This window comes from Piliocolobus tephrosceles, chromosome 11 (genome assembly GCF_002776525.5).
Source record: "Piliocolobus tephrosceles isolate RC106 chromosome 11, ASM277652v3, whole genome shotgun sequence".
NCBI lineage: Eukaryota > Metazoa > Chordata > Mammalia > Primates > Cercopithecidae > Piliocolobus > Piliocolobus tephrosceles.
In genome coordinates, this window is record NC_045444.1 from 60,862,229 (window position 1) to 60,887,069 (window position 24,841).

The 24,841-nt window shown below is 36.2% G+C and overlaps 1 protein-coding gene across 3 annotated transcripts in view; it reads right to left on the bottom strand.

Moving 5' to 3' along the window:
- The window catches only part of CHN1 (chimerin 1), a 202,274-nt gene that overhangs the window by 101,975 nt on the left and 75,458 nt on the right, over positions 1-24,841 (bottom strand). For all 3 annotated transcript variants that reach the window (XM_023185952.3, XM_031936431.1, XM_023185953.1), the window contains exons 5-6: positions 15,443-15,470; positions 11,974-12,087 (exon numbers count right to left, since the gene is read on the bottom strand). In XM_023185952.3, the coding sequence (XP_023041720.1) occupies positions 11,974-12,087; positions 15,443-15,470 (142 nt within the window). The remainder of the gene's footprint in view (positions 1-11,973; positions 12,088-15,442; positions 15,471-24,841) is intronic.

Sequence of the window (24,841 nt, forward strand, 5' to 3'; positions counted from 1 at the left end):
CCATTTCCTACTGTGTCATATGAATTACTTTCTATAGTTTGCTTCATTAAAGAACACCTGAGCAAGAATACCTTACATAAACTGGAATTATTATATCAATGTTTTTTAAAAGCTTTTTAGCACTGATAATATATTTTTAAATAAATTGTGCTATCCCCTTCATCAATATTAATTTTCCAATACTGCAGAACTAAATGTTACTGTCATCATGTGTTATCACTTACTCTTGTATCTTAAAATTTTCCCATAAAATGATTCATAATCTAAACTAAGAGGAGAAAAACAGTTTTGAAAAATTTTCTACAGAACATTATTTTTCATTTATTCCAAATAGCACAACAAGAAGGTTTGCAGGAAATGGAATGAAACCATGGTAACCAACTGAACCTATCATGAGCTATCAGATCAAAAGAACACACAGTACATTACACGTCAACGCCTACTAGCAGCATAATCCTTCCCCAGTTCCTTTTGATCCTTCTTCTTTAACATGAAAAATGCTTTCAACCAATTTTCATATTTTAAAACTGCAAAAGCCCCTTTATCAATATCTACTATGATTCTCTGGCTTTACTCAGGTACTCTTTGGCCAAGCTCACTTTATAAGTCAACCTAATGTTTTGAGATTCAGTTATGAATTGTTGGGTGTTTTCAATCATTAGCAAAATTACATTTTTTATTTCAGTGCATTTTATCATTTTCTAATATAGCAGCAATAGTTTCTTCACACAAAATCTTCAGAACTGTAAAGATTATATCACTCTCTCACAGAAATCCCTTGCTTAACAGAATCTTATCAGTATTCTAAACTCAAAGCTATAATAAATTAAATCACAACTGCATTTACAGAATATGGGTGAGTTCTTTTTGACCATCTGGTTGTCCATTCTATCACTGATCATCAACCCCCACATGGGCACTGAAGCTAAACTCACAGAATCTGGCTCAACATGATCTTAAACTACCAATCAGCTAAAACTAAATAAACAGGTAATGATGGCTTTTGTCAGGCATTAGCTGTTCATTGCACAACTATATAGTCAGGCAGACAATAGGGCAAACCTCTGCAAAGACTAGACATCATCTCTGCTGTTATAGCTGGCCACTCCTTAACAATTTGCATTTAAAATAAAGCACAATATGCATATATGTCATAAAAACAGAAGTATATTTTATGCATTGACCAGTTTCTGGAAGGATAGACAAGTAATTGTGAATGGTGGTATCTCTAGGGAGTGGAATTAGAAGTATATCACGGTGGGAAAGTACTATAATTTATATTCTAAACACTTTTATTTCAGGTTTGTTTTTTTTTTTTTTTTACCATCTCTATGTGTTGCTTTTATAATAGAAATATAATAAATTACATAGATGCAAATATGCTGTTATTTTTATAAAGAATTATTGCTGTTTTTCTTTGATAAGTTATACAAAGTTACTATAAAATTATTTTTATAAGTACAAATAACTACCAAGTGATCTTATAATGGGATTTTTGTTTAAATTATTAAACTTCAAATGCACTTAATTTGGTTTTTCTCTTTTGAGAGTGGTGGGGGTGGAAAGTGAACCCTTGAGAATAAGTTGGAATAAACCTTATCCTTAAAGGCTTTAAACAAGGTATATCTGTTTGTAAAAATAGTAATGTGCTGATAACTTTAAAATCTGAATTACTAAAATGGCATTGATTTAAAAACTAAGAGTTTACTTGTGTGTCATACCTCTTGACAACTTAGAAAAAGTGCTGCATGTTTTTTGATTGTTTTTGGATATATATATATATTTTTTTTTTTTTTTCTTTTTGAGATGCAGTTTTGCTCTTGTTCCCCAGGCTGGAGTGCAATGGTGTGATCTCGGCTCACCTCAACCTCCACCTCCCAGGTTCAAGCGATTCTCCTGCCTCAGCCTCCCGAGTAGCTGGGATTACAGGCATGTGCCACCACGCCTGGCTAATTTTGTATTTTTAGTAAAGATGGGGTTTCTCCATGTTAGTTAGGCTGGTCTCGAACTCCCAATCTCAGGTGATCCACCCACCTTGGCCTCCTAAAGTGCTGGGATTACAGGCGTGAGCCACCAGGCCCAGCTAGATATTGTTTTTAAACAAGTTATATTTCTCAGTTTTTTTGCTGTTTGTTCTTGAGCAAGTTAAGCCTTGGTTTTCTCATCTGTAAAATAGGGAAAATAATAGTATCTACCACATGGTCTTATTTTATAGATAAAACTTAGTTTTCCAACCTGTTGCCAAGAACAGAGGTTACGGGTTATAAGACAGCAAACCTGTCCAGCCCTTTCAGAGGCCAGAAAGTGTCTGATACACTGAAGTCCTTGAGCCAGTCACACTGGGCCATGATCAATCTCATGCATTTACCTTAATGTACCACACAACATTATCACTTTGTATGGGTGCGGCAGTATGAAAAAAGTGTGGGCTATCTAAAAGATAATTCACATAAAGTATTTACCATAATGCCTGGACGAGTAAATATTTGGAAATGTTAGATATTATTATATTTATAAAACTGTTAAGTCCATTAATAAACTATTTGGTGGCTCCAAATCATTCACAGCAAAGGAATCACATTATCCACCTATGCTAGGACTGTATCTAGTTACTAAAATGCCGATCTTAAGAGAATCTAGCATGTCTTCAACTGTACCTTAAAGCAGATACACAAATAAGATTCTAGTTCTTCTTTGCAAAGTAGATAACTGGAGAGACAGTCATCCTCTTTATGTAAAAGTTTCTATTAGCCCCAAAATGTACTTGAAACTCAACTCTACCCTTAAATGATAAAATTTGCTTTATACCATGCCTTAAAAATACAAAAGCCAAAAATACCTTGAAATTAGTTTTTTGGCTTTCTCTGCCTTCTACTTTAAATCCACTGCTATGTATGCATACTTTTGAGAGAGTTGAAGATTGAATAGACAGAATACTAGTGAATAAAAACCATGCTGAGGATAAAATGTTTTTAAAGATAGCACTTCACATATACTAGGATGTCTATATACAAAGAGACGTAACACAAGTGTTGAAAAGGACGTGAAGAAACCGGAACCTTCATACACTGCTGGTGGGACTATAATGATATAAACACTTTTGGAAAACCATTCCATGATTCCTCAAAAGGTTACTTTTGAGTTACAATATGACCCAGCAACTTCACTCCTAGGTATATACCCAAAAGAAATAAAAACATATGTTTATACAAAAACTTGTACAAATAAAAACATATGTTTATACAAAAACTTGTACACAATTTTATTCATAATAACGTTATTTACAGCAGTATTATTCATAATAGCCAAAAAACAGAAACAACTCAAATGTCCATCAACTATTGGAATATTTTTCTAATATTATTCATTAGTAAAAACGAATAAAGTACTTATACATGCTACAACATGGATAAACTTTGAAAACATTATGTTAAGGGAAAAACGTCAGTCACAAAAGAACGTATATTATATAATGCCATTTATATGAAATGTCTAGGTTGTTTACATCAATGGAGACAAAAGTAGATTAGTGGTTGCCTAGGGCTGGGAGAGCTGAGGAGAAACGGAAAGTGAGGGTGAATGGGTATAGAGGTTCTTTTCAGGGTGATTAAATGTTCTAAAATTGATAACGTCATAATTTTGTGAATGTACTAAAAATCACTGAACTGTACATTTGAAATAGGTGAATTCCTATGCTACATAACTGAAGAACAGTTTTAAAAAAGTAAGATATGAGAACACGCAAAAGCCATGCTTGCAAATAGAGTAAGAAAAAAAAAGGTGCAATTTTATAATACATGGAAACAGTGCTTGGTTGCCTTCGGTAGATGTTTCATGACCCTCTTTGGATAGGAGGCAAGTCTTTTTTGGTCCAGGAAAAAAATTAGAAAACAGGAAGAAAAAGGATCAGTGAGGCAATTAACCCTTAACGTTTTTTCTCTATCAAGTTAACATTTTAGTAAGCAGTCGTTTTAGGTTCACTGATCAAAAAAGGGTGTCTTTTAGAAAGGGGGGAAAAAATGAGGGCTGGGGAGTACATGTTTATCTGAATTTACCAAACAGAAGAAACCTGGTAGATTTTCTTCCTTCTTTTCGTTCCAGTAGTACCAGCACTTAATCTTAATTTGTTAATTGAAAATTAGAAATAATAACTCAAAGGCTCTCAGCACTCAGCCTATGTATTTTAAGTTTTCTCGCTCTGCAGACAGACAACATGGGAAGCCATGCTTGGTGAGCATGAGATCCAGAGCAAGAGGAACTGAGGGATTAAATGTTGAATGGAACATTTCTCAAAGTGTGTTCCACTGAGAAAGTCCATGTAAAGGGCGTCTCATGATCAAATGAGTTTGGGAAATGCAGTATACTCCTATTAACAATACTCATAGGCTCTGGGAACTACTACTGGAAAAAACATTCAATTGATTACATATAATGGCAGAGAGACCCACGTGGCTCCTTTTTCCTCTCCATGCCAGCGACAGCACTGCCAATGCTGGTTAAGACTCCCTTCCCGTATAGACCTTGGATGGAACAGAGGCCTCTATGACTTTTCTTTCTATTGCCCCAGGGTTGACCAATCCTTCTTCCAGGGAATTATTTAAATAAATCGATACATTCTGTTTAGTGTCAAATCTTTGGAGATTTAGGAGGTATTATCTTTTGTTTTGACCCAAGGTTACAAAATTAATGTCTTCATTTCTTCTCAAAATAAAAATAGCTCTTTTGGGTTTTTCTGTTTGTAAAATGATACATGTTCATTGAAAAAAAAAAAAAATCAGGTAACTCAAAAAATACAAAGAAGTAACAATCATGTTTAAGTTAGTCACTAAGCAATGAACACCAAACATTTTGATGATCATTCTTTTAGACACCGTTCTACTATAGGTACGAAATTTTATATAAGTAATATGATACTATATACGTACTATTCTGTATAATTTTATTTTTCAGATTGATAAAAGTTATGTTTCTGAATTTATGAAATGTGACATATTTTTAAAAGAAAATATAATTTTCCCAAACATCATGTTTTTTACAGGATTTATCATTTGTTCTCAATTACTAAAATTTTTCCAAATAATTCTTACATTATTGTCAGCATAAAATTAACAGGAAAGTGCCAAGTATTGTAGGTATAAGGCATTCTCTGGAGTACGTTCAAATATGCCCTAAAATATCCAGATACAGAGTTTGGGGATTATCAAGACTCTTGCACATGTCACTTTGTTCTTCTCCCAATTTAGAGAAGCTAAAATGAGTCAGATTAACAGAAATGTCTCTGGAATTGCCAAATTTGGAGTTAACAGTTCTCCTCAAAGTGAGCCCTTTAAAATCTACATGGTATACAGAAGCCCTTTTAAATATCAGTTCTCCATAGCCAAAGAAAAACTGCTTACTAAATTAATCATCTAAATCATTCTGGTAAAACATAGTTCCTACCACCCTTTCCACTCAGCATTCTAATTCCTCCAGCAAATCTTTCTAAACTGTAAATGTAACCCTTATTGTCTTCTACCGAAAGTCTTCAATGACTCTCATTTCCTACAGATAAAGCCCAAATTCTTAAGCATGAAATTCTAGGCTCTCCTGGCACACTAAGTGCTAAAATTTCCCCTGCTCCCAGTCCCTCAACAGACTGCCATACACGAAATGCTTCATGGTGTTCTACATTCTGGCACCATTTCTTCTTCCCAAAATGCTTGTTTTTCATCATATTCTACCCTTTTATTTGGTAAGCCAGTCTACCTTTAAGAGTTAGCTTAAATGTCTTCTTTCTTGACCTACTTGAATAGTATCTGGCACAATAAAACAGTTCAATAAGTGCTGCTCTTTTGATAATTCAGAATCTGGAGAATTATTTCAATTGTCCAATTTAACAGTGAAGAGCATGCCCCCTCAATTTCCATGAAAAGGCCTTGACACATATTAGTGACATACCAGGAATAAATATTTTTAGATATTAATAAAAAATCTATGGATTTCATTATGCTAATATTATTAATATAATTAGGTTTTCCATATCACCTTTAAAATACTGACCTAAAGTCAGTTTGGAAAACAACATTTCAAATCAAATTTCTAAAATATTATAGACAAAAGAACATTATCAAAACATGTTTTACAAAACTCTTTGATGCCTGCCCTCACATAAAACTGTCTTTGGAACTCACACCTGATTTTCTTACTACAGTATTTACTAAAGCTAAAATTAGATATACAACTTTAGTAAGAGATTGACCAGAGCTAAAATATTTGAAAAATTACACCATGGGTTGATCTGCCTAACAAAGAAACTGCTTTCTAAGTACAGCCTGTACTTGGCTATGGTTAGCTATCTAAATGGTACACACGTTCCTTCCCTTCCTCCAACCTTCTTCCTTCACTTAAAACAAGAAAAGAAAACCAGATTTTGTTTGGTCATTCATTCTTCCTTCCAAAGCCTTATCTTCCAGAAGAAGCTGACCCATTTCCCAGTTCTAGGAGCAGGTGCTAGATTAGACAAGCAATCAGTACATGCATTTCCCTGAGATGTTATTGGTCCTGGAATGGGAAAGGCAGACGACTCATGCTAGCCCTATCAACCTGAAGGAAAGGATGCATACTGCAAGACAGAAGAGAGGTTCCCTTATACTCTCCTGCTGGGCATAAACAAAAAAGCTTACAATTCTGATTGCACTGGCAGCCACCTTTTGACCGCAAGGAAAACCAACCTTAGACTGAAGCTGATGCTGTGACTGGCCATGAATACAAACAGAAAGATCACAAGTCCTTCACAACATCACTAGAATACTGACCATCTATGTTATTATTACATTTCTGAACTTAATATGTGAGATATTACCTTAAATAACTTATGTCTAAGTGAGTAGAGTTTGCTTATTTTGAATGTCAGGTAATACTTGCGGCTGAAAGCATCTCAATTGATAGAGAATATGATTCTTGAAAGTGGGATGCTGCTAATAACAGAATTTTAAAGGGTCTCTTTTGAGATATACTGGGATTATTATCCCCATTTTATAAACAGGAAACTAAAGCATTAAAAGGTTAAATATACAAAATAAGGTCAGGTAACGAGAACGCAGGTTTGTTTAAGTCTAAAGTCTACACTACAACTTGATTTTCAAAATTCTAACAGTGAGAGTGGGTAACTGCAATTCTTTTCTGATAGTTTTTTTTATCTCAATTCCTTATTCTCTCTGATTTTCCTCTATTCTTTCAACCTATATATTACATAGAAAGTGTTCCTGTTTAAGCTGTTAACATTTTAAATGTTTCTTTTTCCAGTCTTAGTAAAATACACACAAGATTTATTTTTCTTAGTAAAAATGAACTAATTTAGCAGCTCAAGTCATTGTGAAAAAGGGGTATTTTATATCAAAGGGAGCCAACAAAGGGGCTCTCAACAGAGAGCCCAATAATAAGTCAAAGTTAATGCATAACTTTAGTTTTATGCCATATTAAATGTCCAACAGTGATAAAGAATTCTTTTTTTTTTTTAATTTCCAAGAAAACTCTTGGAGAGTCTAAGCAAATGTGCTCTGCAATACATGGATGACTTAGGAGAAATAATAGAAAGATCTTAATTTTAGGCTATAATTCACCTATTTGCATTATTTTTGTTAAAGGAGGAAAAGTAAACAGTCATTAGGATAAAAATGATACAAATTTGTTGAGTTAGTAAAGGCCTTTTGGCATTTACAGCAATCCCCCCAAAAATAAAATGTTTAGATAAAAACAGCAAGAAAAAAATTAGTTCTGAATGGGTTATGACTGCATTTATGCCCATAAATTGTTTAGGTCTTTATCCAGGACAGTGGTGACAATGAGAAAGTAGATACCAAATATTTAAAAGATTTCATATATTCACTCATATTAGCTCTCCACAAGGTTTTTCACCTCCTTAAACTTCACTATTTCCAAAAATCAAATGAATATTCTGGAACTAAATAACACAGTATTTGACATTAAAAACTCAGTGGATGGGTCTAACAGCAGATCAGAAACAGCAGAAGTCAGGAATAGCAAACCAGAAAAATGGACCATAGAAAACGTCCAAACTCAACCTACCATTTTTTTCTTTTAGTGAGAAAAATTAGAGTGCCTTATAAAACATATCTTTTAAATAATTAGTTCTAAAATGATGAAAGCCATGTGTTTTCAATCAAACTGCTTAAATTATTTTAGGTTACTTGTAACTGATATTTGCCATATCTCATTAAACTATAATGAACACAAATGCTGTCAGAATCAGCATACAGAAAATCTGAGAATCACTTTGAAACCCTTCATGAGTCATAATCAAGTGCCTGGCTAGCATCTTCTTTACAACTACACACTCTGAACATGCAAATTCTGTCTATATGCTTCCTTTGTGTGACAAACTTTCACTGAGTCAAAATCATTTTTCCTGAGTCAAGAGATGAATATGAGCATAGGCAGGAAAGCCAGACAAGGCTCAGCCTAAAATTTAGGCTGGATGGGGCATGGAAGAAGATGCAAATGAAGAGCAAAAAATATCTCACCCACAGAACACCTGACATGCCACATGGTGAAAACTTCTTTTCTGACCGCAGATAGTTGGTATTGTGACAGCACATATACAATACACATTTCCCTAAAGAACACCTCATAGCATTCATTAGGGTCCTCAGTGGAGAGCTAGTCCCTTTTAAGTCAAGGAGAGGTGCCAATGTGTGAGGGAGGTGTGTTCTTTGAAACTCTGTGCCTTACTTAACCTTACAACCTTGGTGATCACACCATCGGATTTTCAGGTGGATCATTTATATTACTGGGGACAATACATCAGAGGGATGAAGCTGGACACACAGACATTTCTTAGGCAGTTACTCAACTAGTCCAGGAAGTGGCTTAGGGTGGAAAAGGAGGGATAATTTTGAGAAATACTTAAGAAATCAGATTGTTGGATTTAGCTGTGTGAGATGAGCAAGAATGAAAAAGTCCTCTTAATCATTATCATACAGGTACAGTACCCAGGACTTGCCAGGGTCTAAGAAAAGTGAAAAATACAAAAATATAAAAAATATGAAATATGAAAAGAAAGATATGGCTCCAAAACACAAAAAAAGAAAATTATAAAACTAAAGTTAATTTCAAAAGCAATTTACATAAAATCTTTACACAATTTTAATAGCAGAAAACATGTATTTGATATGAAGTATAGTGTGTGGTATAATGTAAGGTAGGGGCCTCTAGATGAATAGTGCCAGGCCTTACAAATACAATAAAATACACCTAAAAGAAAAAGTGAAAATAATTTCTTGGTTTCTGTCTTATGGAATCGACTGATAATAGTGTCACTAGCTAATAAAGGAAATATAGATACCACAGCATATTTGGGAGAAAAGCGTTGAGTTCAGTTTTAGATATATTGAGATTGAGGTGTCTATGAGGAATCAAGTTCAAGGACTTATTCCTAATTTTAGAGGCCCCAGTTGACACAGTAAATGCATAAAGAACACTGATGGGTATAAAATAGACAAACTGGATACCCCTTAATGGATTATGTGTATGTTAAAAACAAACTGATGTGAACTGGGAGAATCATCAGGTGAAATGCGAGTATCAGATAAGAATAATACATATATCAATACAACTTCTATTTCAGATTTTGCTTAACACTTCTCAGCCATACAATAAGTTTAAAACAAGGAAACTGTCAATCATATTTGGGCACATAAATTACTCAATGTATATTATGAGTAAAATTCCTCTATCTATGACCATTACAGCCCCCTTTTACTCACTATTATTTCTTTTCCAAGTAACGATTTTTACGGCAATTTTCAGTAACAAAAGAAAGGCTGTAAGTTACCCCAGAGATATGAATTTGAAACATTACCATCAAGATTTACTGGGCCAAAGTGGATGGGAAGTGATTAGAAATGTAAAGCCATGAGTAGAATGAGAGAGGGCAAGAAGGCAGGAATGAGAAAGAGATAAGAAGGTCTGGGTGCTACTTTTCTCCAAACTAAATCCTTAGCCTTCAAGTATTTGCTGGTATCAGCTGGTGAAAACTGTGTGACAGATGTAAGATGATAGGCAATGTGGTGTAATGTGGTGAAAGTACCTGAATTGCAGTTAGGAAAAATTGAGTTCCAATTAAAGTTTTATAACTTCTATGTGATCCTGGAGAAATGCAGGGGAAATGGCAACCAAGGGGAAAGAAAGAGAGGTTTCTGTTTCTCATTTTACCCCTTCTTCCTTCCTTATTCTGGACCACCAGCGTTTACATCAAGGCTGTTTACCACAGACAATCAGATGACCAGACTATCTGGAAATACAGTGGTGAAGAATTCTAGAATCATAGTATGTTAGGAGTAGAAAGATGAAGAAACCAACTTCAAGAAATTCTGTGATTTGCCCCAAATCAGTCTTCTAATTCAATTAATGGTAAATTAAATAGGTATTTGAATTGCCGTACCAGAATTTTTTTTCCTGTATATCACAATTTAAACCTGAAAAAAACAGTATAACTAAGTAATTGAAGGGGAATTTACACTTCATAATTTACCATAGAAAGCAAATTTCCATGAACTCCTGTGGCAAGCTCTATTCTCCAAGTATTTAATTATTTCAGCATTCAGTATGAAATAATACTGAATTATATCATTCTATTTAACAGAAAGATTAATATAAAATCCTCTGGACAGGAATCAGAGCAGGCCCTGCTCCACTCACACAGGTATAAGTTATTGGAGAAGGAATTAGACATGTTAGTCCTAAACATTAACATCAACTTTCTATCCTCTATTTGTGACTACCAAAAGAAATTCCATATATTTGATCTCTGTCTTCAGAAGTCTCTGCTTTTAAGTCTTTTCCAAATAGATGAATGTATACATGAATGAACAAATAAAGGGATGAACAAAGACAATAGATAATTACTCTAAGCCTTCGGTGAGGCAGCAATGTAGAAATATTAAGAGCAAAGACTCTGAAGTCAGACAATCTGGGTTCCAATAGCAGCAGCACAACTTATTAAATATGTGATCTTCACTAAGTTACTCAATCTCCATCCAGGTCTTCTGTTTCCTCATCTGTAAAATGGGGGGTAATAACAATACACAGAGTTGTTGTGAGGATTAAATGAGGTTAGAGGCCTGGCATAAGGTAAGTACAATGGATAAGTGTGCTCTTGTATTACTGCTCTTACTGTTGGGTTATTATTGCAGGATTAACAGGAGTATTTGTTTCTGGGCACTGCACTGTAAGCTAAGAACAGCCAAAACACTAAGTGAAGCTCAGCTGATAGGGAAGAGCCAAGAGCTCCCAAGAAAAACTGCTCCAACCAAAAGGCAACCTAAGAGAAATGGCAGTGACTTTAGCTTTACAAGTTATGAAGATCTTTTCTCTTGGTCTCTTTCCTTATTCAAGAAATTGATGGAAGCTGACAAGCTAGACAAACAGTAAAGAAGGGGTAAGATGGAATGGAAGGAAGCAGCTCCCACAAAATGCTTTAAAAGTTGTTCAGGCCAGGTGTGGTAGTTCATGCCTATAATCCCAGCACTTTGGGAGGCTGAGGTGGGTGAACCACGAGGTCAAGAGATCAAGACCATCCTGGCCAACATGGTGAAACCCCGTCTCTACAAAAAATGCAAAAATTAGCTGGGTGTGTTGGCCCATGCCTGTAATCCCAGCTACTCAGGAGCTGAGGCAGGAGAATCGCTTGAACCCAGGAGGCGGAGGTTGCAGTGAGCCGAGATCATGCCACTGCAATCCAGCCTGGCAAGAGCGAGATTCCGTCTCAAAAAAAAAAAAAATTTCTATTCTTAATTACTGAGTGCTACCATTCACAAGGAATTTTTAAAGGGTCTCAAAGCTATTAAAATGGTAATTAGATCCCAAGAAAACAAGAACCAATTCAATTACATGCTGGATGCTTTTAAAATTTAAAGCCCTCTATTAAGAGAGTTTTAAATAAAGCACAGTAGTAATTGCAGGCCCATGACCAACCTTAAAGCCAAAGTGTAGGTCCCTGGCTGCCGCTGGCTCTCCCGGATGAGGTAGCTCCCCTCAGCCACAATCAAGAGCTGGTCGGCTGCTTCTCTGGAGATCATGCCATGAAACCTAAGAAACAAAGTCTGTTCAGAAACTGTGCTTTCTACATTTTTCAATAAAACAAGATAAAACAACATCCTACTACCACCACCTTCTCCTGTTGTTTTCTAGACAAAGTACTGCCACATAATGGAGGGGAAGCACTTGGGTTTAACTATGCTTGTGTTTCTCTGGGCCTGGCCCCCAGCCAGCTTCTCTGTGGTGATAAGAACAGCACCAAAGGACTACCCAATCCAGTTAACAACCATGGAATCAAAATCCACATCCATCTAAGGGAAGATCAACCACCTCTCTCAAGAGGACAATTCCTTTCTTATGTATCCATTTAACCATACGGCTTGCTAAACAACAACAACAACAACAAAAAAAAAACCACACAGAAATGTATCCTATTTTCCTTTCTTCCCATTAGTAGCACTGCTCCAAAATTTTGGCTCTGAGTCCATGTTGGCAATTTTCCAGGACCCTGGGTTGTCCTTAATTGGCATGATTGCCCAATAATGTGCATAATCTGCGTTACTGAACACTCAAGCCCAAAGCAAACAAGTATAATACTTGTTTTCATTCCCTGCTAAAACCTTATCTTTGATTAACACAGAAAAATAGAGAAAGAATAAACATAAATAACATGCTCTTCACACAAACACAGATGAATCTATAACAATCTGGCATAAAACACTGAAAAAAAATGCTGGTGACACACATTAAAAATAAAAAGCCATCTTACATTTGTATAGTGATTTACAATTTACAAAGAACCTATATGTCCTTGTATAACTCAAAGATAATGAAGGAATTCAGGACATGTCACCCCAAAATACGCCACTTTGCTGTATCAAGTATTTTGAGCTGAAGGCACTTTAAAAATATCAAATGCAGAGACAGGCTTTCTCTGACTCTCCCTATCTACCTAAAGACAGATCATCCAAAAGGAACTCAATTGTTATCAATGCCCTCCCATCAGTTTCAGCAACTAAGGAAGACTGACTCTTATAGAGGAGAGGAGACTAAAAGTCAACAACACACTCAGACAAACTGTCACAAACTACCATTTACCTTCCTGTCAATGGCCAGAAACTTCCCTCCCATTCCCGTTATGGTGGCATACAAATTCTCAAATCTCCCTTTTTGGAGTGGTATTCACTTTATTTTTTTCTGTGATGCCCCTGTGCAAGTAATATTAAAAATTAATAAATTTGTATACCTTCTCTCCTGTTAATCTGCACATTGTTTGCTTATTTCATAGACCCAGCTCACAAACATAGGAAGTAGAGGGAAAGTCTTTCCTCCCCTACAATAACCGCAATGACCCACTGCTCAAAAGAAATTTTGCAGCTTTTACTGGTACTAAAGAAACAATCATCACTTGAATTTGGAATGATACATTTAAAAGGCATTGAAATGGCACTTTAATAATTCAGGAACATTATGAAGGACAAGAGGAAATTTTCTGGAATTTTTCCTGATAGGGATGGTTCAGTCTCTCAATTTAAGTCTTCAAACAGTTCACAGTAGGCATGTTCAAATCATGACAGCTCGGTTTACAATGGGCTCCTAAATTTCTCATCTCCATAAATTTTCCAATCTTTGAGAACTAGGTCCAAAGGCTAATGCTCTGAACCTGCTGGAGGCAAGGAGATGGTAACCTATCCCTTGCCTTAGCACACTGGTATATATTTTAACTTTACATAATATCAAATAATACAGTTGGTAAAATATAGTTATCTATTTGTTTAAAAATTGAATTAACTGGCCAGGCACAATAGCTCATGCCTTTAATTCCAGCACTTTGGAAAGCCGAGGCGGGTGGATTAACTGAGGTCAGGAGTTTGAGACTAGCCTGGCCAACATGGTGAAACCCCGTTTCTACTAAAAACACAAAAAATTAGCTGGGCGCAGTGACAGGTGCCTGTAGTCCCACCTACTTGGGAGGCTGAGGTGGGAGAACCGCCTGAACCCAGGAGGTTTTGTAATTTTAAAAACCTCATTGCAGGCTGGGTGCAGTCGCTCATGCCTGTAATCCCAACACTTTGGGAAGCTGAGACGGTGGATCATCTGAGGTCAGGAGTTCAAGACCAGTCTGATCAACGTGGTGAAACCCCGTCTCTACTAAAAATACAAAAAATTAATGGGGCGTAGTGGCGGTGCCTGCAATCCCAGTTACCCGGGAGGCTGAGGCAGGAGAATTGCTTGAACCTGGGAGGTGGAGGTTACAGTGAACCGAGATCACACCATTACACTCAAGCCTGGACAACAAGAGCGAAACTCCATCTTAAAAAAAAAAAAATTCAATTAACTTAAAAGAAAACAAATTCTGAAACAAAACTTGACAATATATTTAAAGAATTTTACAACTATTTGCACAAGTTAATCAAAAATTTCTAACTCCCCAAGACCCCATGTACTGAGATGTTTCCTATGGTGTTACTTCCAATAGTATAGTTTAAAAGCAACCTATTACACCAAAAGTAGAAGAATGACTATATAAATTACAATACAACTGTACTGTAGAGTGGTTCTTAACTTTGAAATCACCCTTTCATCAACTCATAGGTATGCATCTGTAATCCATTCCTACGTCTTGAAAACATATGTAATTTGAAATAATTTAAAAATATTTGTTAAGTATACTTTTATCTGATATGATCTCCAGTCATAAAAAACAATTTTGAGGAATGATGAGATTATGAGTGATTTTTATTCTTTTCCCCAAAGTGTCACATTTCTGTTTTTCAATAACCTGAAAAATTAAGGACTTTAAAAATCATTGCATTTTTCGCAAAACAGACAAATGCTCGTTGTCAATTTTAAATGGTAACAATCAGGCTATAAAATGGTATGTATAATATCTCAATTTGGTTCAAATCCATTAGGAAAATATTTCTTCAGAGAGTAATACTTCAAATTGTTAACATTAGTTGTTTCTCAGTAGCATGAATTATATTTTTCTCACAATAAATACATACTATTTAAGAAAATCTGAAAAATAAAAATATATAGAATAAATCACCCACATCCCACTGTACATACATGTGTGCATATGTACATATCTATATGCCTAATATACATGTACAGAAAAACACAAATATGTACATTTTCCTCATATACATCTAAGATTATTTACTTGTATGGTTTGCATCCTTAACATTATTGCATGTACATTTTCCCATGCTATTTTATTTATGCTTGTCTTTGTTGTCTATATTGTTCACCAATTAGATCACATTAGAAATTTTTAAGAAATAAATGTAACTCCACCAAACTTGAATACTTCTTCCTCTAGCTTTCATTTAAAAGCATCCATTTACCCTGTCTCTCTTACATATGCCAATCTATGAAATGCTTTCTAATAATTCATACTTACTCTCTTCCATAATACTTTGGTCTGTTTTCTACCTATTGGGAAGGGAAAAAAAGGCATATTTGTAAAAATGCAAACATGCAGAACATAATTCAACATTTTGTGCATGTGACAAACTAAAGCATATATTAAAAAAAGAATTCAAATAACAGAGTATGGAGTCCCAGTTCTACCAGTAGGTTACCTGTGCCATTTGGACTGGTCACTTCATCTCTCCAGACCTATTTCTTATTTATAAAATGCTGTGTATGTAGTTGGACTAAACTATCTTTAATTTCTAGAATCTAATGAGCTGAAAAAAATTTCACTTTATTCAAGAGTGAACATAACACCCCAAAACATATAGCCACAATTGTGACACACTCAATTGTAGCTTTCTCCCCCATCCTCCCCTGCTACTCCTCTCCCTCTTGCTCCAGACTCTCCATTCTGTTAGCATCTCCATATACTCTTGCCCTTCTGTTCTCCCATCATCTCTTCCCTCACCACAGCTTGTCAGGGCATGTGTGCTGGCTATCGCTAAGAAAAGCCCCAGCAAGATAAATGCCCAGGAATTTTCACAGGAAGATAGAGGGCATGTACCCCATTCATTCAAAATACACTCACTGAACAGCAAATATGTGACAGGCATTGGTCTACCTGCAGGGACACATTACTATATAAGACCAAAATTCTTTCAGCACTTACATTCTAATAGTGACAGACAGATAATAAAGAAGCTTAAACAACAAAATAGAAAGTAGTAGTAAATACTGTAATGAAAATAGGAGTGGGTAACAAAAGGGAAGACGAGTGAGGTACTTATTAAGCTGGGTGGTTAGCAAAGCTCTCTCTGAGATGACATTTAAACTGAGTCCTGAATGACAAGATGCCAACTCTGACTACAAAATCATAGGAACAGCAAAAAAGCTTTTCCCTAGTAGGTACTTTGATGACACCACATACTATGTTATTGAGCTCTTGCTATTTGCTATGCATTTTAGTTACATTTAAAGATCACTGAATCCTCAAAATAAGAGGAATTATTCTACTTTGTCTTTATGAAATAGTACTATCATCCTCATTTCTTTTTCTTGGCAAAATTCACCTTTTCTTTTAAATGTACTTATAATTAACAAATAAAAGGGGTATGTGTGGTGTATTATGGTATATGGCATGATGTTGTGATATTTGTATATATTGTAGAATGGCTAAAACAAGCTAATTAACACACACATTACTTCACATACTTATTTTTTTGTGGTTAGAACACATAAAATTTACCCTCAGCAATTTTCAAGTATATAATACATTGTTATTAACTATAGTCATTAAGTTGTACAATAGATCTCTTGAACATATTCCTCCAACCTAAATAAAATTTTGTATCCTTTAACCAATATCTCCTGAATTCCCACCCCAACCACACTCTTTCCTTCTCCTTCCCTCTGCCACTGATAACCATTATTCTACTTCTTGCTACTACGAATTCAACGTTTTTAGATTCCACAAGTGAGATCATGCAGTATTTGTCTTTCTGGGCCTGCCTTGTTTCACTTAACATAAATAAAGTCCTCTAAGTTCATCCCTGTTGTTGCAAATGACAGGACTTCCTTTTGTATTCAATTTGAAATAAACAGTATTCCACTGTATACTGAAATAGAATATACAGTATTCCATTATGTACATGTACACCACATTTTCTTTATGCATTCATTAACTGATGAACACTTAGGTTGGTTCCGTATCTTGGATACTATGAACAATGCTTCAATGAACATGGGAGTGCAGATACTTCACCAACATTTTAATTTCATTTCCTTTGGGTATATACCAACTAGTGAGATTGCAGAATCATGGTAGTGGAGAAACTGAGCATCCAAGAGATTACAAAACTTATTCAAGGTTACTTGTTCAAACGGTGGGGCTCAAGGCACAATTGGGATTCTTAAGAATGGCAAAAAGGGAACACGCCCTCTGTCTATTTAACACTGATTCATGTGAATTTGGTTAAATATGGCAGTCCCCAAAGCAACTCAAAGCCTATCTTTTCAGTGATCTTCTCCCTTAGTTCTGCATACAGCTTGCGTGCCAAGTCTGGTATTGTTTTCAGCAAATTTGATATATTTACTCACGGCATAGAAAAACTTTTGTTTCAATAAAAAATTGTTCATCATCTATAGCAGTGATCCCCAACATTTTTAGCACCAGGGACTGGTTTTGTGGAAAACAAATTTTCCATGGACCGGGGCAGGGGTGGGGGTAGAGTTTCAGGATGATTCAAACACATTGCACTTACTGTGCACTTTATTTCTATTATTATTATATACTCACCATAATGTAGAATCAGTGGGAGCCCTGAGCTTGTTTTACTGCAACTAGACGGTCCCATCTGGGGGTGATGGGAGACAGTGACAGATCATCAAGCACTGGATTCTCATAAGGGGCATTACAACCTAGGTCCCCTGGCATGTGCAGTTCACAATAGGGTTCGTGTTCCCATGAGTCTAATATGGCCGCTGATCTGAGAGGAGGCAGAGCTCAGGCAGTAATGTGAACAACGGGGAGTGGCTGCAGATGAAGCTACACTGGCTCACCTACCACTCACCTCCTGCTGTGCAGCCCGGTTCCTAACAGGCCACAGAGTGGTACTGGTCCATGGCCTGGGGACTGGGGACACCTAATCTATAGCATACCCTACTGGCTTATCAGATTCTAGCCCAGTGCCTTGTGTCTGAGCTATTCTGGTACTGCCTAAGTTGTAGGTAACTAATAGATACATTTTTTCCTGCATATTGGTGGTTGAACTGACTTTTTCCCTACCCTCTCTCCGAGTGGAAAAACTAGTTTTGTCTCCATGTGCAATTCATCTCAATATTCCTTGACTCCATATAAGAGTTTTTGGCATTTTCCTTTCAACTGATTATAACATCTGCCTAGTTTTCTCATATCTTATGAGTAAAATAAATTTTTAACATGTGTTCATTTTCATATCTATAGGAGAGTCATGATTTTAACTTTTCATAAAAATTATACTGTATTAGTTCATCCTCACACTGTTAATAAAGACATACGTGATGAAACTGGGTAATTTATAAAGGAAAGAGGTTTAATTAACTCACAGTTTCGCATGGCTGGGGAGGTTTCAGGAAACTTACAACCATGGCAGAAGGGGGAGCAAACAGGTCCTTCTTCACATGGTGGCAGCAAGGACGAGTGCCAAGCAAAAGAGGGAAAGTCCCCTTATAAAACCATCAGATCTCGTGAGAACTCACTATCACGAGAACAGCATGAAGGTAACTGCTCCCATGATTCAATTACCTCCCACCGGGTCCCTCATCCAACACGTGGGGATTATGGGAACTACAATTCAAGATAAGATTTGGGTGAGGACACAGCCAAACCATATCATACACTTAAATAATACTTTATCCCTCATGAATCTTCTGTTATCTGTGAGGTTGTAGTCAGGTTATTATCTTCCCAAGGTGAGTTCCACCTGACTTGGCCTTGTTCCATAATAACTTCTCTGCTCATAAAACTCAATGTACTAAGAATATGCCAACTGACTCCTACAGCTACAGATGATGGCTATTCTAGTTTTAGTCCAAAGCTTATAGAGTGGGGTCAGGCAACTGCTTGAGAATAAATCTTTGCTTACGAAGATGAAATTTCAATGTTTAAGTCTTAGAGAATTAATTTTCTATAGCATTATATGATAAAATGTTACTCAAAAGAATCATTTAGCAGTGTCCTTTCCAACTGAAAATATGAAGATGCTCAGCATTTACTCTAGAGGAAGATATACATGTACACGTACACATGAAAACGTGAATAGGAATGTTCTCATATGCACACTTCATAGTCATTTTTTTTTTTTTTTTTTTTTGAGACGGAGTCTCGCTCTGTCACCCAGGCTGGAGTGCAGTGGCCGGATCTCAGCCCACCGCAAGCTTCGCCTCCCGGGTTTACACCATTCTGCCTCAGCCTCCTGAGTAGCTGGGACTACAGGCACCCGCCACCTTGCCTGGCTAGTTTTTTGTATTTTTTAGTAGAGACGGAGTTTTACCGGGTTAGCCAGGATGGTCTCGATCTCCTGACCTCGTGATCCGCCTGTCTCGTCCTCCCAAAGTGCTGGGATTACAGGTTTGACATAGTCATTTTTAAAATGGGGCAGTCAGACATGGTGGCTCATACCTGTAATCCCAGTACTTTGGGAGACCAAGGTAGGAGAACTGCTTGAGGCCACAAACTCAAGGCTAGCCTAGCAATATAGCAAGACCCCCATCTCTACAAAATATTTTTAAAAAATTTTTTGGTGGTGGCACGTGCCTGTACTCCTAGCTAGCCAGAAGGCTGAGATGAGAGGATTGTCTGAGCCCAGGAGGTTGAGGCTGCAGTGAGCCATGATCACATCACTGCAGTCTCAGCCTGAGTGACAGAGTAAGACCCTGTCATTCATTTATTCATTAATTCACTCATACATACATTAAAAAATAGAAATATTTTAAATATACACCAATAGGGCAATAACTAACTTGATTTATAATATAAATAATATACACAGTTTGAAGGAATAATGTAGATCTATCGGGACTGACATGGCAAAATCATTAAGACAAACTATTGAATACAAACGTAAATTATGAAATAACAATACAGAATGACACCATTTAGGAAAAAGCACATACACACATGATATGTAGTTATGGCACAAATAGAGATCTGGAAGTATGCATACCAAATTCAAATTGTTACCTCAAGGAAAGTGGGTGGAGAACAGACCTGAGGGGGCCAAGGAAAAGGCATAAAAGGAACTTCAATCTTGACCATAATATCATAACTCTTAAAGAAAAATGTATTTGTACATTAATTATATACCTAATATCACCTTTAACAATATAAATTAAGATTAGCTTTTGTGTAACCTAATATCGAAGCTTGAGACACATTAGAATGGGGTCTCCCAACATTTTGAGAAGAGATCATGGCCTTTCCTTCAAATCATGAGATCTTTGCAGGTAGTTGAAGGTGTATGGCACTGAAGTTAAAGGAGAGTTTTTGAAAATACTCTACTTACCAAGGAAAATCCTGGGCAAGTACAAATAAGCGGTGACAGTAGTGAGATTGGTGGCTGCAAATGGTGTGGCAATCCACTACATTTCCCAATCCAGGAGAAATACTGATTATTTATTCAGTAGTCCTACAGTAAGTCCATAATCTGCTTCCATTAATTGCCTACGTAATCATCTTCGGAAAACAACTGATTATGGCCTTATGTTACTAAATAATTATTTGCTTTACCCAAAATAATTTTGAATTAAAGGAAATTAGGTAAGCACTGATAATTAAGAGCATTTTATATATAATGAGCACTGTATCAAAAATAAAATTCACACACCAATTTTATCTTTTCTGTATTTTTATAACTGAAATGTCAATCAAAACTTAAGTTTAGATTTTTTTTCCTCTCATGTCTAGATAGTAAAGGGCATCACAATACACTACCCTAAAACATGGTACATTGGCATAAGAATTATTTTAGCTGGGCACTGTGGCTCATACCTGTAATCCCAGCATTTTGGGAAGCTGAGGCGGGCGGATCGTGAGATGGAGACCATCCTGGCTAACACGGTGAAACCCTGTCTGTACTAAAAATACAAAAATCAGCCAGGCATGGCATGATGACAGGTGCCTGTAGTCCCAGCTATTCGGGAGGCTGAGGCAGGAGAATGGCGTGAACCCGGGAGGCAGAGCTTGCAGTAAGATGGGATCATGCCACTGCATTCCAGCCTGGGCGACAGAGCAAGACTCTGTCTCAAAAAAAAAAAAGAATTATTTTAAACTGAAGGCAATTTAGAAACATCAAACATAGATGCTTTCTATACTCCCCCTTTCTGTCTAAAAACATAGCATAAATTCCCTTTTGTTTGTAAAAGAAATTTACATTTGTAAAGAAACGTAAAGATATACTCTTCTACCATACTAGGAAGAGGAAACCAACTCCAGAGACAATTCTAATCTCCTGAGATGACCTGAGTCTGCATAACAAACCTTACTAAAAATCCTTATTTATCACATATTTCCTTCCCACAACTTACCACCCTGCCAAGCCCAAATCCCTTTTTCTTTGTCTAGTCTCTTATCTCTATCACCCTTTGTTAAAATGGTATATGACCCCCACGTCTAACTGCCTCCTTGGTGTTTTCACTTATTTTCTGTGAGATCCCGCTCTCCCTGTGCATATGAAATAAACCTTTTCTCCTGTTAGTCTGCCTTTTGTCAGTATAGTCCAAAAATCGCAGCTACTGAACCTAATAGGGTAGAGAAGTTTTTCTTCCTCTACAATAGCATTTACATGTTTTGCTGATGTCTAAGGTATGATTACTTCAGTGATTTGGCATTGTCTTTTCAAACTCAGAGATAATATAACATTACTTGGATAATTAAATTAAGGAATTCATACTATAAAAATGATTATTAATAACCCCAAATTAGTTTACTTACAAATACATCAAATGAGGAATTTCAAGTGTTACATGCTATAGGAAAAACATCTTTATGTTTACACAAACATTTATATGCTTGTTACTAAGTTTTATAAATTAATAAGAAACTACAGACTAAAACTGGTTGAACTCAATGTAACTAAGATATGTTTTAAAATAAGTACTTGTATTGAATTATATGCTTCGCTTTCTCCAGTTTTCTGTATTTAGTAGTTAACATTTTTTCATGATACCATAAAATGGGTAGGAAAAATGAGAAGAGAAGAAAAATGATTTCTAACTGAAAATAAAAGGTGCCTATAAAATGTTTTACCACACAAACAAACAAACAAAAATCCTAAGGTCTCCAGCCACCTAAATGGATTCCCTCTTGACCAAACGGGGCCCCAAAGAAACCTGAAAAACTGAATTTCTAGCCACGATGGGAAGAGCTGTTGGACACGCCTCCTCATACCCCCCTCCCTTTTGGTGTTTAGGCACAACTGACCAGCATTAACATTGAAATAGAGATCATAAGGCTGACAACACAGACTGTGGCAATAAGACACCAAATTCCAATCCAGCTCTGGTATGGTATCATATGACAGCAGATTCTAAAAGAGATACAAATATTTTATCCCAAAATATATTTCTTTGACATATTTTGAAAAGGCCCTGCAAAGCCATCCCTTGTGGGGGAATTTGCAACTGTGGAGAATTTCCATTAATACATCCAGGCCTTCCCTTTCTAGGTCTTTCCTGGACCTAGGAGTGATTAAATGAGAATGTGACACCTTTAAGGTCTAAAAGAGACATTTACCATCTTTTCTCTCCAAAAGCTACTATCCAGAGGCTTCATCTACATAACAAGAACCTTGGTCTCCACAACTCCCTCTACCTTAACTCAAGCATTTCTTTCTATTGACTTTAAGTCTTTAAGCAAAGTTTAACTCTTTCAACCAATTGCCAATCAAAAAATATCTGAATCCACCTATGACTATAACACTTCAAGATATACCACCTCTTTAGGCTGAACCAGTGTTCTTCCATGTATGGATTTATGATTTTACCCATAACTCCTGTCTCCCTAAAATGTATAAATGCGAACTAACCCAACTGCCTCAGGCACATTTTCTCACAAGATCTTGAGAATGTTCTCTGAGCCTTAGTTACTCATATTGGCTCAGAATGAATTTTTAAATATTTTACAGTGTTTGGTTTTTCTGTTAACAATAACATGGTTTACATAAATGTTATACACTATTTCACTGGAGAAGAAAACCTTTAAGTTAATCTACCATTATTGAATGTGGCATAAAATACATAGTACAATATAGGAATTCAATAAATAACTGAACAGCAGATCATTTTACAATATTTAAAATATCAATGAAATTCATTAAATTAACATTTACTGTGCAGTTTTACCCACAATGAACTACTTTCATTTTTTTTTTTTTTCTTTTGTGAGACAAGGTCTCACTCTGTCACCCAGGCTGGAGTGCAGTGGGGATCATAGCTCACTGCAACCTTGAATTCTGGGGCTCAAGCAACCCTCCTACCTCAGACCCCTGAGTAGCTGGGACTACAGGCACATGCCACCACACCAAGCTGATTATTTTTTAAAGTTTTGTAGAGATGGGTGTGAAAGAAAAACAAATTATCAGGACCCCCAAATCACTAAGCCAAAGGGAAAAGTCAAGCTGGGAACTGCATCAGGCAAACCTGCCTCCCACTTTATTCTCGACTTTCACCCTGGCAATGTAAATTGATAGCTTATTTTCACAAGTATTGGACAAAGGACAGAACTCCAAGTCACCCCCGTGCCAACCTGAGACAAATGCATGTCTGACTGCTTCCTCTGATGGAAAAATGCAGATTCACTGAGCTAGACAAAGGCATAAGTGACTATTGCCCTATCCTCCCTCACAAGGTAAACTGTGTATTTGGCGAAAGTCTGATCAAAGACTCAAGAATGAAACCATTTGTCTCTTGTCTACCTACATATTTTTGAAATTCCTTCCTCCTTCCTCAATATCTGCCCTTTCCCCTTTAAATACTGATGCCCTCACAATCATCTTTAGAAAAAGGCACAGACTCCTGCCTCCCAAGCACACGACCTTAACTCTGTCAAAATAAACCTTCTAAATTAATTAAGACCTGTCTCAGATACTTTTGGTTTACATGGGGTTTTGCCACATTGCCAAGACTGGTCTTGAACTCCTGGGCTCAAGCAATCCTCTTGCTTTGGCCTCCCAAAATGTTATGATTACAGGCGTGAGCCACCATGCTAGGCCTATTTTCCTCATACATAAACATTTTAATCTAATTCACTACATTATATTTTTTCAAATTAAAGTCTGACTTCTTATATTTTATTTTCATCAAAGACAATAAAAGCTTTTTTAATGTAGAAGTATTTTGCTCTCCACAGGAAATTTGAAAACAGTAGAAATAAACAATAAAAGCATTATAAATGTTAATTCCCTTCTCTTCTCCCCAACAATGTTATTTCTTTTAGTAAGGAAACTTTTCCATGGCTACAGTTCAAGACAGTAGTCAAAAAAAAAAAAAAAAAAAAAACCCAAAAAACCACAACAAAATTCTGCAGGTAATGCCACTAAAACATTTATAAAATTTCAAAAATGTTTAACGTTGTTCTTGCCTACAGCGGTAGTGATCTGGTCAGAAATCAAAGGAATCATTAATCTTCTTTGTTCACCCTGTGAAAAATGATACACATAGGCTGGCAATTTAGCATTTTAAATCTAGTTTGGAAGTCTATATGATGCTTCTTAAAAGCTAGCACATTACATACATAAAACAATATGACTACACTGGCAAAATAATACTTTTTTTCAGGTAACAATCTAGAGCATATGTATATAAAGATTATACAATAGAAAATAAATATTCTCAACTGAAGATTTGGTTC